The 19,436-nt window shown below is 40.9% G+C and overlaps 1 protein-coding gene across 2 annotated transcripts in view; it reads right to left on the bottom strand.

Moving 5' to 3' along the window:
• Window positions 1-11,557: 11,557 nt before the first annotated feature.
• The window catches only part of TECPR2 (tectonin beta-propeller repeat containing 2), a 39,762-nt gene continuing 31,883 nt past the window's right edge, over window positions 11,558-19,436 (bottom strand). The window contains exons 18-20 of one of the 2 annotated variants that reach the window (XM_030451792.1): window positions 15,371-15,512; window positions 14,024-14,173; window positions 11,558-13,762 (exon numbers count right to left, since the gene is read on the bottom strand). In XM_030451792.1, coding sequence (XP_030307652.1) covers window positions 13,605-13,762; window positions 14,024-14,173; window positions 15,371-15,512 — 450 coding nt within the window. In that variant the 3' untranslated portion in view covers window positions 11,558-13,604. The remainder of the gene's footprint in view (window positions 13,763-14,023; window positions 14,174-15,370; window positions 15,513-19,436) is intronic. The other variant, XM_030451791.1, reaches the window with a different exon arrangement.

Here is a 19,436-nt window from a genome sequence, read left to right as displayed (position 1 = left end):
AAAGAAGCAGGAAACCACGTAGAGCAAGACATGCCCCCACCTATAACCAAACAAGCCTTGGTTATAGTTAGGGCTGCAATTACAGACTGTTTGGAAAATTAAGTTGAAATCAAGTCATATGGGGTTTTGACTTGCCATACAATGATCAGTGTGTATTGCATCACCCCATCTTCAGATCAGTGCTCCAGCCAGGCAAACAAGGCACCCATGCCTCATGTGTTTAATATTTAAACAGTACTGTAAATCCTTGCAAAGACACTTTCATAACACCCATGTTAACCACAGTACTTCCATCACCGACTGGTGTCAGCTGCCTGAGGTTAGATCACCATTAATTCCCAGTCTGGTTTCAGTGGTCTCTCCTCCACCTATTATTTTTTTTCTGCCTATTTCCTGCTCAGACCACATCAAACTGTCCTCTATTGTCATGCACAAGCATCACATCTATGGTGTTGCAAGCCTGCTGCTTGCACTGATTTACTCCTCTTTCACCAAGCAGTCACACACGTGTGTAGCACACCAACAGGAGGAGCAGAGCTCTCTTGCAAAACCCAACTCATCAGCCATAGCAGAAAGCAGAAATGCAGTTGCACAAACATCAGAGATCTCTCACTCCTGCTGAAAGAAAGAGACCCCAGTCAGCAAGGAGGGGGACAGAGAAGCACTTCAGAGAAGCAGGGAAGGCAGAAGGGGGCTTTGATCTGTCCCATGCTTGGGCTTCAGCTTTGTAAGAAAAGTTTCAGCAAGGGCCTGAGCCAGTGAGTCATGGATGGCCCTGGCTGAGTTCCAGACACATCAGCCACTGTAAGGCTGCATTCCCTGCACTGAAAGTCTAATGGGAAATACAGTGGAAATGAACACCTCTTTTTCAGGAGAGTACTAGGCCTAAATAGTTCAGATCTCAAATTCAGGCCTGATGAAACCCATTCTAAGCCTCCATGCCTGGAATATAAGAGGAGATCATGGGCCAGCCTCCCCTTCCCTGCACTCCCCACCTAGGGCAAACACAAGGATAGGAAGCTCCAGGGATCTCAACAAGGAGGTGAGCAAGGCATGGAGGGGCCAGCCAAGCCCTTCCCCTAGACTTCTCTGTGGAAAGGAATGGAAGAAGGCCAAGGAAAGAAAGAGAGGCTCCCAAGCAGCAAGCACTTGGCTGTTTGCCTCAAGCAGGACAGGGAGCAGCTTCCAGCCCCAAGGAGGACAGCATCCTCCCCGCTGCTCAGCTCCCCAGTTCCTGCTCCTTCCACCACCTGCCCCCCAGCTCCTCTCCCACAGCCTGGTGGCTCTGAGGGCTCTCAAACTGCCTATCCTCCCTTGCTCACCTCTTGCTCACACACCAGTGATCAGGCAGCACAAAACTGTCCCTGCACTCCTTCATAAGCAATTTCTAACTTACAGTAAAAGACAGAATGAAGTCCCTTGAGGAGATGAGGTTTTGAACATCCTTTCCTCCAAAACCATCTGTTAGTGCTCTCCTGCTCTCTCCCACTCCTGCAATACAGAAAGCTCTTGATGGTTCGTGACTCAGAGCAGCAAGGCAGAAGGATGCAGACTTTCAAATTGGTTTCAGTCCTTTGTTAATGACATGCACAGACAGAACTATGGCCAAAGGCAGGCTGGGAAAAAGTCCTGAAATAGTAATGGAGGTGACATGGGCAACTGACTGTCCACTGCTTCTGTGAGAAGGGCACATTGCTTCTTTCACTTTTGCAGGTGTGCCCATCAGGAAGAATGCTGGGACTTCAGGGACCACAGGGCTTAGGAGAACTACTGAGAGCATCTGGAGGGCCACAGCTGTCAGACAAAGCCCCTGCTGAGTTCTCAGCACTAGCAAGGGAAGACACTTGCCTGTCAGCAGGAAAAGCACGGCACTCCCTGGGGTTTGCCTCCTCCTTCAGACGCCTAAGGTTTGACTCAGCTTTGCTGCCACCTCATCTTCTCTGCCAGCAGCAGCACCAGGGCTGTGGTCAGACTGAGAACACTCTGGCAGAAAAATAAACCTGAGACAGCCCTGAAGTGAGAGCTGCTGGGAGGACAGACCAGATGAGTCACTTGCTGAGTCACTCCTCGGGTAGAATATTTTGAAGGATAAAACAAGGTTGTTTCCTTCGAAGTGAAGTGTCAGCTGCCTGTCTAAGGTAGTGCACACAACACAGGTTGCCTTCCTTGTGGAGAGCACTGGCTGTGGTGATGGAGTTTGTACAGAGTGCTGAGCAGAGATGGTCACTTCACATCCAACATCATCCCTTTGTGATAGGTCAGCCAGGGCCATGGTGCAAAGCTCTAGGTGAAACACTCTACAGGTATTTCCCTCCTCATGACCCTTTGCTCCAAACAGTCTGATCTCTCAGGAGAGGATGGGTTCTCCTGAGGGTCATTACCCCAGACTGGGTGTGAAGTGGGAGCACTCCATTCTTTCTCTCAGGAATAAAACCCTCTCCCCCAGCACAGGCTGCCCTGAGACTTGTCTACCACTGTCCCCTTCCAGCACTGCTTACACTCCTGCTTTTAGAGTACAGGGAAAGCACTACAAACATGGTGATGGGTGAAGAGCATGGCCAGCACCCAAGCTATCCTTCACTATTGAAGAGGCCTCCTAAGTCCTGTGCTCCCTAGTGAGATCAGACTTCTGGGAATGCACAGAGTAGGAGGCACCTGGGGGCTCGGGAGGACAGCATGGCCCGGCAGACAGTGGGGCCCAGCACCACATCACTTGTATCATGAATACTATGAGAACTTGAGGTCCTAATTTTTTGGTACCACATGGTAACAGCTACGCTTACATCATACATGCTGAGATACGCCTAGCAACAATATGCCAGTGGTACTGATGCACAAGATAAACAGTCAAGTCACATCATATCTTCACTTATCTGTTTAGAGAGACAGAGCAGTTATAACCAGAACTTCTGAGCTGGATCTTTTCCCCAAGTAGTATCAGAGTGAATAGCCTTATCACCAGAAGTCTCTGGCTCATTATTGCCCTGCAGTGGCCACAGCAGTGGTCTCTACCTCTTCAGGTCTCACAGGCACTCAACACAGGCCAGCTAGCAGCAGACCTTGTCCTGCAATTTCTCACACTGCCTGCAAACAGCATCTTTGCTTGCACAGACCAAGGAGTTACCAGGCAAATGGTAACTATATTCTCTCTATAGCACAGCTGAGCCTGCTCGGGCCAAAAGGAGAACCACAATCCTCTTTGCTCCACTAACAGCAGGACTCTGCTGTGTTCCCAAGCTCTTTCCACTTTTGCGGAACGATGGGGAAAAAAAATTGCCTTGCTGCCCTGAGAGGGAGGGAGTAACTTCCCAGCTGGAGGCAGGCAGAGGCTGGGAGGAGTGGCACAGGGCTTGGCTCTGCCCACCTCCAACTCAAAAGGAAAAGCCCTGCTTAGCAAATGCTGTGTCTTTCAGAGGGTGCTCAGCAGCACTGAGCACTCACTTGGGGAGGTGTCAGGTCCCAGCTGGTAGTGTGAATCTGCATCTATTCTCCTTTTCAGCATTTGCAGTTCATGCGTGGAGGAGTGGCACTGTACTGTACCACACCAAGGATACAAAGCTGGGAGGGTGTTCGGAAGTCTTTTGTTCCAGAATCAAAAGAAGCCTTTCCTGCCTCCTGCCTGGGATTTGATGCTTTAGAAACTGGTTGCTCAGATACCAAACAAATCTTGTGTAGACTCCCTGTTAAAACAAAGCACAGAAATTTATGCAACCAAATCCCTGCTTTGGACTGTGACCTTACCAAACCCTGTTTGTTAATTCAGCTACACTGAAGCTCAACTGAGATTCAAACCCAACACTGATGCAGCTGACTATGCAGGAGACACCCCTCCTGATGGGACACATACTGAACATGCTGTGTTATTCCAATGTTGACCACAAGTGGCCTTGATGACCTTGGCATTTAATATATCGTGGCAGACAGATACATGTCCTACACCTCTCTCTGTTATCTGGTGTGTGTGAAGGAAAAAGCCCTTTTGGCTATCTGAGCTGATGCTTTTTAGCTCATCTGGCAAAAGGGCTGAATGAACTTGATCTCAGAGCCTATGGAGAACCTGTACTCTTCATGGTATCAAAACATGAAATGCTGGCACAATAACCACAGCATTTTTGCCTGCCCTCCTAGTTCCTCAACCTCTGCAATGCAAGAATGAATCAGTTTGTTCCTCACTTTTCTATTACTGTAGGAGGTGCTTGCCCTGAGCATCATTCTTCTCTCAGGCCCACACTCTTCATTGCAATCTTGACACCCTGCTGAGCTCCTGGTTAGTAAGGCTCATACCCCTCTGCTCTGGTTTACTCCTTTCCAAGCAAAGTTTATAAACTGCTCCCGACCACTGTAAGCCTGTCAGCAGCAAGCCTGCAGCTCCTGTTTATTGTTCACTGCTTTCATTGCCTATAGATCAATATAGGTAAAGACAAGTTTGCTGCTGATCACCCTTGGGAAAGTGCTGCTACCACAAGAAAGCATGGAGAAATACATGAAACAGTTTGTTTTAGTGAAAAATTACAAGGTTAAAAAAACATTTAACAATTTAAAAAATGTGGTATTTTAAATGCATACCACATAACCCAGGCCTGTTGAAGACAAAGGCTGGTACTAAATGTGGGCCTCCACTTGTGGAGGCATCACCTCTAGGGAGCAACATTACTGAAACCAGCACCAACACCTCGACATTTTCCTTGTGCAAATCTGCTGTATTGTTGTGACATCAAGTTATCAGTGGTCAAATTAATCCCTCTCATCTTATGCTCCTGACATACTGATTCTGAAAATAAAAACAAACAGAACCCCAGTTATGTTACAGCTATTACAGGTGATGTTACATGTATTACTAGCCAGCTGGTTGCTTTTATGCTTCCTCTACAATGAAGAGCTCTGCTTTCATGCAGGCCATCAATAAGCCCTGAATGTTCTTGTGTATAAACCACAATAGGCAGAGAAATGAATTGTTGAAATGCTGAGTGTGCACAGCACCAGATGACATCAATGGAATATGCACATGCTCTGCACCTTCAGAAGCCCTGGCTTCCTGCTAGTGTCCTTCAGATCTACTAACCAGAACACTAAATGACATGAGTGCTTGGGAAGTGAAAACAAGGTGGTCCCACCTGCATAGAAGGGATCAAGCAAAGTTACAAAACATTAACAGGCTCTGATAGATGTTCTCATTCCTTTATACCACTACAGGGACTGTTCCCTTTCTCTATTCTTAAATGCTTCCCAGAATGGGGACTGCCATCATTTCCAGACAACAGTACAACCTAATAAGCCTTATTGTGAGGAAATGTTTCCTGTGATGAAAACTGGTTCTCCTTTCCTCATTCTTCTGCATAGGTCAGAATTATTCAGCATTCCCTGGAACCATCATCTTACCTCTACTGATCCCAGCAGACGTAGATTGAGCCAGGTATTCTTTGAATGCCCTTTGACTTATATTCCTGCCCATCTCCCCAAGTCACTATCTCTGTTCAGTTCATTATTAATACTTTTTTCTGAACTTCTTTTCTGAAATTCAGGTCCTCCCAGCTGTTCATAGTAACCCAGATGTGAACACATCAGAAAGGAACAAACCTATGGTAGCAGTATGCAATGCAAAAAAGCTTTACTCTGAACCAGGACCAAAACTGCAAATACTATACAAAATCTACTGCACCGGTCCCCCTGAGTATTTTATCTTTTGAAAAGGTATGGTCCTATTTCCCAACCAGAATGGCTTCTAGAGATACTCCTTACTTATTTGGACTACAGCAGATACACTGGAATAAAGAGAAGAAAAAAAATATGGTTCCTTCCTCAAGTATGATCCATATTAAAACTTTATGAGTCACTGCCATGGAAAAAAGATGCTCGGTACCTGGCTATAACTTCATACAAAGTAGATGCATTTATTTTGCAAAATCACTTGCCTGGGATAGCTTCCAAAAACCTCCCTTACTTGGCTGTACAGAAGCAGAGTTGCTTCTAGAGATGTCATATGGCAAAGCCTTAGACTTCTAATAATAAACTTCAGGCCAGCTCCAGCTCCATTGTAGTGAAGTCTTTGACATGGATTTACATAGGACTAAATATGAAAGATGATTATTCCAATATTCCCTACTTGCCTGGCTGTGTTTTCACAAAATAATTTTTCAAAATAATAAAAAGTTTTTTTCCTTGGTCACCACAATAAGGTTGTAACTGTTACCAGTATTTTCTGGAGCTTTATGTGACAACTGAATTCAGATACTGCAAATCTGCCATTGGGAAAACAGCTAAATATAAGCCAAGAAATCAGTAATACCATTATTAACAAACAAAAGTAACTAATTTTCAATAGTTGTCAGATTACTGTCTTTGGAAAAGCAACAATATGTACAGATTTCAACTGTTTCTGGAGCAGTGATTCTCAAACAATGCTGGTCTGAAACAAAGGCAGTGACAAGTGAACCATTTTGGTTTATAGAAGTGTGCAACTTCTGCAGTGCTATTTGTTAAAAGCTTGATAGAAAAGTACAGGAAAATCTACAAGGAAGTTTTAGTAGTGACCCAGGTCAATCTACTCGAGAATCTGGGGAATCATTATTTTAAATCTACTCCCCTTGTACTTGTAAGACTAACAGATCAGTGATGAAATATGAGATTCTTGAATGCAGAAAGCAAATAGGATAATGAGATGCAAATCAACCAAGTACACAGAGCCAGCTCTGATTGTTAGGTCAATTTCAAAAAGCATTTCAAAAATATGCAGCTCAAGCTGAAAGTCACTGTGACCCATTGAGGTCCTTAAAAATTGTAGATGACACACAGGAAGAGGTGTGCTACTCCCCACAGTGCTAGATTTTTAAATGAAAACCTGTATGAAACATGGTAAAACCCAGTGTGAAGAGAGAATAAAGGAAGTTTCCTTGCTCACAACTGTTCAAGGATGTGATTTATGTCTGTGTTATGATAACATCTACTCCCCTAGTTGTTTTCAGGATCTGCTAGCAGGGAACCCTAGATCTAAAGTAAGAATCCTTAGAGACAGGCCAAAGAATCCACACGTTTGCCAAGATCTGCTAAACTCTCCCCTCCTCACCATGGAAGCTGGCAAAACTTACAAAGGAGGGAATCATATGCAGGCTACGAGCCTGCTCGGGTTGCCCAGAACAACCGTGCTGTGGGAGACACTGAAGTCCAGCTCTTAGCTGTACAGTTCTGCAGAGACAATATTCTTCTTTAGGTCTGTGAACCTGAGAGCAAGGTACGTGCCAGTCAGCTCCTAAAACTGGCTTTGAGAAATCAGTGGATGTTTGATTACGAAACTTAGGGATTGAATGAAGCTGAGCTCACCTTGCTCAGTATGCTTTGAAAACTAACCTGGCAATATAGGGCGTCTCTTGCCCATTAAAAAACAGAACAAAACAAAAAAACAAACCCAAACCAACTAGTCATCTGTCACCTTCCATCTTGAGAGTTTTCTATTCAAATCACATCTAAGAAGTAAGCACTTGCTTGCAAGCACACAGAAATGTGTGAAACATGCTGCAAAGGACTGTGGACAAGGTTAAAAAGGACGCAAAAACCTGCTGCCTTTAACTTTTTTTTTAATAAAAGACCAAAGCTCAAGTAGAAAGAGCTGCTTGTCTGTCTGTCTCCCTGAACCTCACCTCCTGTCCTAGAGCAATTAGAAGTCACAAGATGGGAGGAATGAAAGAAACTGTCATAAAAAACCTCACTGAGTTGCCTTCACACAGTCCTGGGTTTTCCTCCCAGGAATGCTCTATACAGGCTCCATGTGATCGTAGGTGTGCAGGGAAGGACAGGAGAAAGTTCTCCCCATTAAACAAAGAACAGTACAAAAACAAGGCAGCAGGCTTAAAAGCAGATTCAGCTCTCCAAAGTATCTGTTCTTAGTAAAAAGAGGTATTTCAGATTTTTTTGTTGTTATTTTAAACATACACCCCATGCCAGTAGTATTCTAAGTAATTACCTAATTAGACCTGAAGCCTGATAGATCTTCTAAACAAGAACCTATGGCATCAATGTTATATTTAACAAGGTCAGCATTACCATTACAGTAATAATTAAATGAATTAACACCACTGAACCTGTTATTTCAAAGTGTTACAGACTGTTTACCATGTCATCCTTTACTGAAAAGGACTGACTTTCACCACAGCACCATGGACTGAGGTACAGATCCACTGGTTCACCCACTTGTTATTCCTACTGTGGAGCACTGGCTGTGGCTCGTGGAGGGAACAGACCTCAGCCCATCTGTTGAGGCTGAGAATAGTCTTAGCATGACAAGCACAGGAGCTGGGCAAGTAAAATCTCAGTCATCCTAGCAATTACCCTACTTGCTTTGCCCTTCCCATCATCAGCTGGCTGGGCTGTCCCCTGGATCAACCAGGGAGCCTGGAGTTTCTTGCTGGCAGTTGCATTTTTTTCCCCTGCAGCTCATGCAAATCCATTCTTTTTGGTACACCCCCCTGCTGTGTAGCCAGGCACATTCATGAGCCAGGCAGTCAGCTGTGGGCTTCCCTGGAACTTTCCTTCCATTCTTTTTTTTTTTTTCTGGGAGAGCTCTAATTGAGCTTTCACCTGAACCAGGGGAGCTTTGCTAAATTCATCCAGCCCACAATTAGACAAAACACAGCAATGTACCAGCTGCAGCAAGGAGTCATCTACTGAGCACTCTCATTCCATGCTTCCACAGACAAAACATTTGTGCCACTCTTCCATCCTATATACAAGATACTTGTGCTAACTCCTAACAACAGAGTTCCTGGCACAGCCTCCCTGTTCTGATGAGGCTACAGGTCCAATGACTCCAGACACTGCATGCAGTCAATGTGTGTGGATTCGAGGTGGTAAGTACAGGACATTAACACAATTCTGTACCCAGCTTTAGGTGTATTTTCTCTGGATATGAGATTCAGAACACAAGTGTTGTAAATTTAAGTCTTCTCCCTTTATCTGCCATAAGTGAATCTGAGCTGAGATTATGAGAAAGGTGTATTTAAAAAGGAAAAAATAAGTAACTGGTTCTCTGTATTGGACAGAAATTGCAAATAATACTTGAAAGATTATTTAGTAACTACAGTGTTCAGTATTCAGTGCCTGTATCAGAAAAAAATCACAGGCTTTAAAAATCAGTATAATTTAGTCATTTCTGAGGGCCAAGATAGAGAGTTCAGATGATTTACTAATTTTTTGTTTTATCATCACTGTATTAGTTTTTATAGAACAGGAATCAAAGCTTCTGTGTGTGTGTGAGTATATAGATATACACACATATACACACACATAGCAAAAAGTCCATGTTCCATAAGGACAGAAGTTCTCAAAGTTTCTCAGATCTTTACTTTTCCTACAGTGCTTTTGTCCCCCACTAGTATCAAGCAGGATTTTAACCTTATGGCTAATACAGCTTTGAAAAAGCTATTCAAATAGGTTTTGAGTCAGATAAACTTGAAAATTAAAGGAATCATGATGGTAATTTCACCTAGCTTCCAGGTACCACCCACAGTATTATCTACATTTCCTGCACTGAACCCAAACCCTCACTTCCTATCTTAATTTGAAGCGATGAGAAATCCAGCTATTTGTGTGATAAACCTAGATATTGCCATTCAGCAGTCTAAGGAGATAATTCCAATTATTCTGACATTTTAATCTTTATCAGTGAAACTCTGGCTGTAATAATTCACAAAAGATAAAGACTGCAACTCAACTTTCTTTTTCCAGTAATTAAAACCTAGTCCTCTATATTACAAGTTCTCTGTTCCGCTGATGTGAGTGGTTATTTTTAACTACAATAACTCATTATCAAACAATCAGGGTGATCTGCTTTGTTTGGCAAGGGATACATCAGCTTTCTTTGCTGGCTACTTGCCACCATAATACTATTTCCAACATGCAACTTTCACTTTCAGGAAGGCTGTGAGAGGAATACAGCCTGTATCTCAGCTAGAAATCCTCATCTTTCTTTCTGCTCCTGGCAGTAGTGATGGGATGTGGACTGGGCTGGTTAATGTGAAAACTGGGAGAGATTTTTTCAACAAGGTAACGAGATCTTCCCATCTTCATAGATGATTTATGCTTTTCTAATTGCTAATTAACAAGGCAGAGCTATAGGCACACAGGTACTTGAATTCCAAACCTTTACACTCAGAACAGCATTTTACTGAAAAGTTGTTTCAAGGTTGTTCAATGAAATCTATCCAGAACTCCAGCAGAAACAACTAGCAGCAGCTCAGGCCTTAAGGGAGTTTTAAGAGAGAAGCAATAAGCCACCATGCAATGCTCATCTGAAATAACCCACAAGTACCTTCAAGTTACTTGACAGGACTCATCTGTTAAGAAGTAATGCAGATGACCTATGGGGTTCAGACCTTCTGAGGTCCATGTGTGTGGGGAGAAGAAGGGGAGGCCCTTGTCCATCACATCAAAGACACTCTTTGTACAGGTATGAAGAGTCAGGAATAAATGTGACTATTTGTACCTGTACAAGTAAAACAATGTTTAGACAATGACACACATCCATAATTAAGTGTTCCTCATTATAATTTTCTTAGTGTTTACCATGTTTCCTAACATCTAGTTCTATTATTTACTAGAACATCAAAGTTCTACTACCTTATTTAAGCATTTAATGTATTATCTCTAATACATGTTAGTGAGAAGATTTTCTTTGTACTACTTAACATAATTTCATTCCTTTTTATTGCTGCAAGACACACAAGAACTAGAGTTACTTAGACATCTAAGATGGCAGTTTCACACTAACTGATCACAGTCACCTGAAGGATTACTCCAGCATCAACAGGCTGGTGCTGTAAGGAGACTGACACTTCCCTGCAGGAGCAGTTGAACCGGTCTGTCAAGATAAAAGCTGGGATAATTAGCAAGGACATCACCATCTGAATCTGAACAGGATTCCTGTGGCTGGAAGTGGATTTAAGAGTCAGAAGCTGTATTAATCATTCCTCTGTTGTCTTGAGTGAAGTTACCCAGCCCTCAGCTCTGTCAGGAAACAGCTCTCCACTCTGGGAAATGAAACCAATTGCTCTCTCCCAGCCCCAGCTGCAGTTACAGCTGAAGGCCAGAAACACAAAAATGTTCATATGAGCTCAGATCTTTTAAAATGCAAGGAAGGGTGCAGTTACAGCACGTGGTACAATCACCTATTTTCTGCTTGAATATTTTCTCTCTGCAACCACACACACAAATTCTTCTCTGAAAGCTGAAACACTTAACATGCATGGGCAGTTTTTGTTTAGTGTGTAAGGCAAGAAATTTGTTTACATCTTCTACAGGGAGACCATCTCAATATGGATGCGGCAAGCTTAATATTAAAATATGAGACATGTTTAATTGTCTTTTCTTGGAAGGTGAGCATGTTTTGGTTTGACTCACCTTTACACAATATAAATACATGAGAGAAACTTTACAATATCCAGGACCTTAACATACTGTCTTGGGTAACAGCAGGGGAGAGTTTCATAAGCATGTCTGTTCTCTGCCAGATACAGAGAAGTCTGTTGTGAATCATGTAACAGATGAGTCTTACCACAGTAATTTATTTCTTAAAAATCTAGTTTATTGCACTTGTCTCAAAGCACAAACAAAACCAAAAACCTAAATACAGAAATAAAAGTTAAAAAAAAGTCCTAATTTCATTGAAACTATCCTAAAAAAAGGAGTCTGGTAAGAGCTCTTGACACCAATTTAATATTAATGTCCATAGCAAGGTATGTTATTATACAGTAGTAATCAAACAACTTGCAAGCTCAAGCCATTACTAAGATGACTTTGAAAAATGTAATACAAAATGTTGCTATTAAATAATGCTATTGTACTTGAGCATCTGGTGCTTGGCAGAGCACAGGAAAGTACTCATGTCCCTTCTCCAAAGTGACTGACTCAGGAGTTGCCACAAGGTATTTGCAAGCTGAATTTCAGCTTCTTTGGGGTCCTTAAGATACCAAGCTATGCTTGCATAAAACAGACTGCCTTACTTCAAAAGCTGATTCCATTACAATCCACTGCCAGAGAGGCTAAAAAATCCTCTGGGGTAATCTCCGAATACAGGTGAGACAGCAATGAAGCAAACATACCATCTGTAACAGGGAAACAAATCTGTCTTCCTTGTAAGACTGAAAGATCAGAGAAAACTGATAGCCAATATCACAAATGCTACTAAAAAAAGTGACATAACTTGGTTCTCTCACCACAGATTCACATTCTCACCCGCCACTATGTTTGTTCCAAGTTTAGTGCAGTGTACCCATGAATTATTCTGAAAGAGAACAGAGGTTAAAAAGAAAACATACTTTTCCATATGTATTATGTTCTCAAAACAGAATCATCCCCACTTTTCAACTCTAGGCCTTTTCTGAAGCTGGCTCTTTTACAGTATTGGTTAGCAGCTGCTTAAAACACTATGATGATTTATAAGCTAAGAACAAACAAAGTCTCCTCCGCCTACATAAAGAACACAAGTTCTCTCATATATAGTTCTATTGCTTAAAAAAGATGAGGTATCTTTCAAAGCAGATTTAAAGTTTAAAGAAAAATAAACTGCAATGATTAACTTGTTACTTCCCAGTTCATCACATACCTCTGCTGCAACGTCTGTTAAGTATAAGACACTTCAAAATGTAGCTAACATAGCTAAAAGTCAGAAAATTGTTAGGTATTTTCTCACAATATCACAAATTTTAATGGGATAGATAGGTAATTCTATCAATTACCATTTTTTTTTAATACATCTAAGTTTGGTACTCAAAACAATTTGAGTCCAAATGTTAAAGCACTGGCTGGAGGCACAAATACAGCACAACAGGAATTATGAAAGCTGCCTTGTACATTCCTTGGTACTACAAACCCAACATGCAACTTCATACTATTCCCAAGTGGGACTTACCCCCAAAAATCTGACAGCTTCCTGATGGCTGTGTGAAATAAGCAAAGTCCCCCTGATACTAGGTGTAACCCAAACTTCTCCCTTGTGAATTAAGCCAAATGATGAACAAAATTTCTAGAAATGCAAGACAGGCAGGCGTTTCTATTGAAATGGATCAAACTCAGTTCATTTCAACACCAAAGCTGCATAATTATGACAATCTGAGATTTTACTAAGAAATACTTTGCCATACTTTCTTCCATGCTACAAGGGAAAATAATTCTAAATATATGTACAATAACCAGAGAGTGTTCCCATAGGTTTGGAGTTCCAAGTACAAGAAATTGAGAAATGCTTAATGTTTCTCCCGTAGAGAATTATTTAATGCAACAGAATTCCTTCTCAAAGTAAGTACACATGTACTAGTGTGCATGCTGTTGTAAAATAGTCACTTTCATTGCTAGTAAGATTAAAGAGTTATATTTCCAAAGGAGCTCCTACAGTAGTACGGTATAACAATTGCAGTATGCCACACCTAAAGAATCTCCCAAGAGGTAACTGAACAAACATCAGGACTCACAGCTTGGGGGCTATTTAACAGGTCAGGTTTTCAATACAAAAGTGCTAATATCACAGTTCAATAATAGTGGCTTTTAGATCCAACATTCTGTACATACATTACAAAAATTCTGTCCTGTTATTTTCACTGCTTCACAGGCTTCGGACTTCATATCACTTCCCATTCATCTTCAAAATCATCAGTGTGAAGCAGAACAGAAGTGTCATTATTTTTCTGCAAACTATGTGAATGGCTAAAGGTCTTAGTGAGGCGCTGGAGAAGGGATCCTGAAGTACTGATGGCCCACAGTTCATCTAGAGGGGTCACTGCAAAGCATAGATTATACCATCTTTTAATTAAGGTAGCAAGTTCCAGTGATAAGCATTAAATAAATAATATTTTTATCTATTTTCCTAATAGATTCCTAATTATACCCAGAGAAAGTCTTTACTAATGTGATAAAAGCACCCTTGGTGAAACCCTCACAGCTGACAAAACCTTTAGAGTGTTCAGCTCTCCCTGCATATGGTCAGCTTGAGCACCATCAGGCAGAAGTCAAAATAGACTGTCAAGCAGATCCAACTTGCCTGTTAAACGTGACACGTTTCCAGGAATCTTCTTCCAGTAGTCTCCTGCTGGATTCTTGTCAGTAATGCCATATCGACGAGCTACATCTCCATTTGGACAGCGTGCCCAAACGGTCCTGGTACTTATAGCCAGCTGGCAAGCCTGCAAACCTAAAGATAATCAGACATGGAGAGGGAATAATCACAAACTGTCTTACATACTAAATACACTTGCATAAAACTTCGTTAAGAGAAGATAGCAAGACTAGAACAGTTTTTATATATTCTTGAATTGATACTAGAGAAGAGCTCTCCATTATAAGAGGCACAAAGAAACACCTCGCTTCCTAAGAAGGGATTGGCAAGAAGACAATTTAAGACTACTTATTCCCTTACACCAAGTTTAGGGAGTAGATGCTGTTTGGATCTGAGCTCCTGGCTGTGTATAACCAGGACATAAGGATGTAGGCCACTTAGAGCACATGAATCACTGGTGAACAGAAGAGCTTTTTTATTTTGCAGACTTTGTATTTACTGTATCTATTGACCACAAGGATTATCACACTGTGGATACATTTTGCTATGTGGCCACAGACAAAAGCACAAACCAATTAGAGGACCTTTGTAAACATATAAGGTCTGTTTTGGAGTCTCTGCTGTATTTTACTATCACAAGGGGAATAATTCAGTTATAACTGTAATTTGTCTTAAAGTGGCTAACACTGTAGACCTTTTGTTTTCTTCACAAAGAAAAGCAAGTACTCTGCAACTAAGTGCCATGCATTTATGCAGGGAAAAAATCTTTAAAAAGCAGACACCATTAATGCACAGTTATCAAGAAAGAAGCAACTCAAATTTAGTTTTTTTTACAGGCAAGGCAAAAATATAATTACCTAGTCTAGAATGTATCCAGCACACAGGATTAATAAAAAGATGTGCAAAATAGCATTATGTTTTTGTTAGATACACCTATATAGGAACCCTATTTTGTATCACATATGAAACTTCCCACTGCACAGAAGTCACCTGTTGCTTAGGAATACAGCTTTAGTTCTAACTGAAAGGGAACTGTACCATTTAACTCAGTGGAAGCAGCCTGAAATAACACATAACAGAAATTCATTTTTTAAAAAAACCTCAAACATCAGATTTTTCTCCAGTTAGCTACTTCGTGTTTTTAAGTAAAACCAAGATAATATTTAAAGTGTGTTATTAAGCACACTTGATTGCTGAGAAGAATATCTTATTTTAGCTTTGCTATCAAATTTAAAAAACAAAAGGGGAAATAAAAACAAAACCACCAACAAAAAACATCACTGACAAAATGGCAGAAAGAACAAGGAACTAATAATACATTACAGTTTTTACCTGGTACATGTTCCCAGTCAGTGCCTACAGGCATTTCATCTGTAATTCCAACTCGTACGTGGACATTCCATTTGCTATCAATTGCCCACAACATCTGATCATTTGGACTTGAATGAATGCTGACCAAGTTGATTCCTACTGGCTATAAAAATTAAGCACAGTATTTACACTTTGTACTACGGTATCTTTGTACTATTGCATTGCTTGTTCTTCACAGAAGTACACAGATGTAAAATATTTACCAGATACTAAAGACAGGAAGAAATTTACCTGACATTTTATTAGTTATTGTACAAAATTACCAATTTTCTGAAAGTTTATACCCTTTCTGAACAGAAAAGGAACATGAATGCATGTCACCCAAAGTTACTGATGAAGATACTCATATTTAATGTTCAGTATCCAAGTCTAACAGTATTAGTATCTGCTTAGCTTCTGTTACTCCAGTCAGGTACAGTTTCAACTGCAAGCTGAAGAACAAATTCTTTCACTGAAATGCACGAATTTCAGTGTTCTCCTCTCGCCTTCCTGAAATTTTTGTAACATAATCAAAACCACTTCATTTCTAAACACATAAAAGCAGTGAGTTTTTACAGTCTGAATGTCTCATCTTTTCAATGAAATGGTGATCTGCCTCCTTCCCTATAGTACTCTGTTCTACAGGATTATGCTTGTGGAACTGACTTAGAGCACTGCACTACTGGGCAGCCACACTGGCAGGAGAGTATCCACAGCACTATCTGTTGGGTCATCCCAAGGGAAACACACTTCCCATTCTGCTCCCAGGCAAGTCCTTACTATTTCATCTTCTGTGGCATTTGCCTTGCCTGCTGTTTAAAAGCAGTGTTACTGACCACAACATTTTACAGACATCATAAAGATGATGATTATGTAGCAAAACTTGCCAGCCAACAGGTTTATTGAACACAAGTATCCTGCAAAACATGTACTTTAAATACAATGCAGATAAGAACCAGAAAAAAAGTTTTTCTCCACATCAGCCTAATGAGGTCACTGAAGAAGACACTAAGATGCCCTGAAACGTGTCATCACCTCACAAAGCAGCACTGCATTTCTTCCTTTAGCCTCAGATATAAGTGAAATTTCCAGTCTGATAAATAAAAGAGTAAACACGTCTTTGCATGGATAAGACTAGGAATACAGAAGCATAATCTGCATGTGCATGCAAGCACACAACCCAGTCCCAGATGGGCCTTCTGTGTACATAACAGTTACCTGCTGTGGTTTCCTTTTAAAAATCCGGTGCTAACAAGTGTCTGACCCAGCTATAACAAAGTCTGACTTGCATCACCAAATCAATCTTGTCTATTCAGGTTGCAAGGCCTTTGACAAACTGTTTTCTCTTGTTTGTGTTCTCATATCGGTACATGCTCTCCATTGAAAGCCTGGGGCTGGTAGAGGATTGATGAAGTGTTTACCTCTGGTCACACTGAATTCAGGATGGCTGCAGCCTCAACACTTGCAGTAAGACACAAATTGTACTGAATGCTGACTACATGGAATATACAACTGCCTAGTGACTGTCACATTGGTATTCTGCCATATTACAAATAAACTCAACTACTGTATCACAAACTAAACTAGCCAACCAACCAACCAACCTCTCCTCCAAAAAAACCAACTAACCAAAAAAATCTCCAAACCACAACAAAAACAACACACCCCAAAACCCCACTCTCTCCCCTCTGGTCTTGCTGCCTCTTCCCTAGAAGTTACCCTCACTCTTGGCTCTGTTCCTGTTTCTCTTCTCCATTATTATTTGCTTCTTTCCATGGCTACTTTGGCTCTGACACCTTCCCACTTCACCCTTCCCACCTATCCACACCACTGTCATGGTTGTGCCTCACTACTGCGCCACTTCCAGTTTCACCTCATCTCTCTTCATAATTCTGCTCTTGTAGTCTCATATTTTCTGAAGTAAGAGAGCCATGAAATTAATAGCTTGTGCAGACAGAAATACTGCACATAACAAGAGATCTTTGCCATTTTTCTTTCTTTTTCTTTTTAAATCCACTTGTGTCCTTTGCCCTGTGATGTTCTATCAGTCACCACTTCCTCAGATTTAGGACTTTCAGACACTTTCACCCCGTATCTCCTCCACACCATGAACTGCCAGTGTGTCCATGCTTCACCTCTGCAATACACTTAGTGTTAAAACTACTCTCATTATATATAATATATGGATATATATGATGGCAGCACCCAATGCTCTTAAAACTCCCTCTTCCCACTAAAACTTTCTGTTGTAAAACAGACAGTGAAGGACACAACTGATAGAACAGCTAATGATAAGATTATATACAGGAGCTTTTGGCATAAAACAGTGACAAGACATTGACAGACCTCCACAATCTCTATTCTGCTGCAATCATTTAGGATGAGGAAGACTGCCAGCCTGTGTAAACTCAAAACTTTTTATAAAAAGTTGGTGGCTACAAGCAGCACCTACGTTGTCACCTTCAAAAGATAAAACAGAAACACTGTCAGCTTGCAGGCTAGGCTGCAAGAAGGTCAGATCAGAGAGACTTCTCAGACTGGTAAGCATACATTTATATATATATATGTGTGTGTGTGTATATATATATATATATATATGCTACACTAATATATATGACTAATTTGACTAATTTCATAGCCAATGGACATTCAGACCCTACTAATCTCTCCTAATATAGGCCTAACTATTTGCATATTATTTTCTGACCTTCAGTTGAATGAAGGTTGTAAAGCACTTTTCAGCATTAGATTCATCAAGAAAGCATGAGCAATATAAGAGCAGTATTGACCAGAACATTTTGCATCCAGACTTTTGAGGAGAAGAGCTTGTGAAATTAAATGCCCTTTTTTTCCTCTGCAGAGAAGTTCAAGGCAATATACAAGAGCAGGAAAGATTATGAATCTATGTTTAGTCTTCTGGAAGCCACATGTTCTTCAGTAATGCTGCCATTGATTTGTCAGAAAGAGATTATTATTTATTGACTAAAAAAACTGAAGCACTATTTTCCTCAGAAGCCTTAGACCAAGATCCTTTCTCCCACTTTCTGCCTTCAGTAAATAAACAGACAAAGGCCCTAGTTGCCTATCTCCAGTCTGCAGCTAGCACAATAAGGGAGAAAAGGCAAAGCCAAAGAGTCAATTCCTTGACTTCTCATTTTTTGACTCTGAAGTTTTTATTCCAAGGGTTTTTATCTCAGAAACATGGGAGAGACTATAAAATGCGGCATCAAATCCTAGAAAAGGTCATACCAAACCTGTGCAACTACTCACCATAATAAAATTCAACAGAACTATAAGGTACTTGCAAAATATTTAGTACAACTGTTCTCACAAGCAATTAAAACCAAACAAAAAATTTAAATGTAATGCAACCACATTCAAGACCATACAGACAACAGGCCTATTCAGGTTTGCCAAACTGCTTGCTGGTCACACTGCCTTATTCCTAAGATTATAAACTACTGTAGCCTATGAGATGATAATCTGTAATTACCACTACAGGTATTTCTAAATATACTGAAAAATTGAACTATTAGGACAGGAGCAACTAAGTTTTTACAGAAATGTACATTAAGTAAGTATCACATGCAACAGCTTCCCATGAAACAGAACATAATCTAGCACAGGTTGATAAAAACCTTGCATAAGCAAAACTCTGAGTAACCAAGGAGGTGTTTTGTTTTGTAAAACCACACCTTTAACAAATGTCAGTAAAACATCTCCTTAATCTCCTTGAAAAACAACTAAATGTAATTCTGTGTTAGCTGACCAAAATATGGAGACACTGGAAGAGTGCAGATGTGAGGATGTTTATATTATGGAACAAATAAAAAAATGAGAACAGAAGGTCCCCTTCCCACAGTTTTTGTTTTCAGTATAAGCTGGTCTTGTCAAAAAGCAAATGTATCACTTTGAGGTATATTTCAAAACAATGCAGAAGGATCATCTACTCAGTTCTCTGGGTGTATTTCATTTCATGCACTTTCTGTGATCTGAAGCTTCTGGTGCTGATAACAATTGCTATCTAACTTGACAGGCTACATGCAGG

The sequence above is a fragment of the Calypte anna genome, chromosome 5A, assembly GCF_003957555.1.
Source record: "Calypte anna isolate BGI_N300 chromosome 5A, bCalAnn1_v1.p, whole genome shotgun sequence".
Lineage (NCBI taxonomy): Eukaryota > Metazoa > Chordata > Aves > Apodiformes > Trochilidae > Calypte > Calypte anna.
Note: the sequence above shows the minus strand (reverse complement) of the source record. Positions and strands in the feature narration are given on the sequence as shown.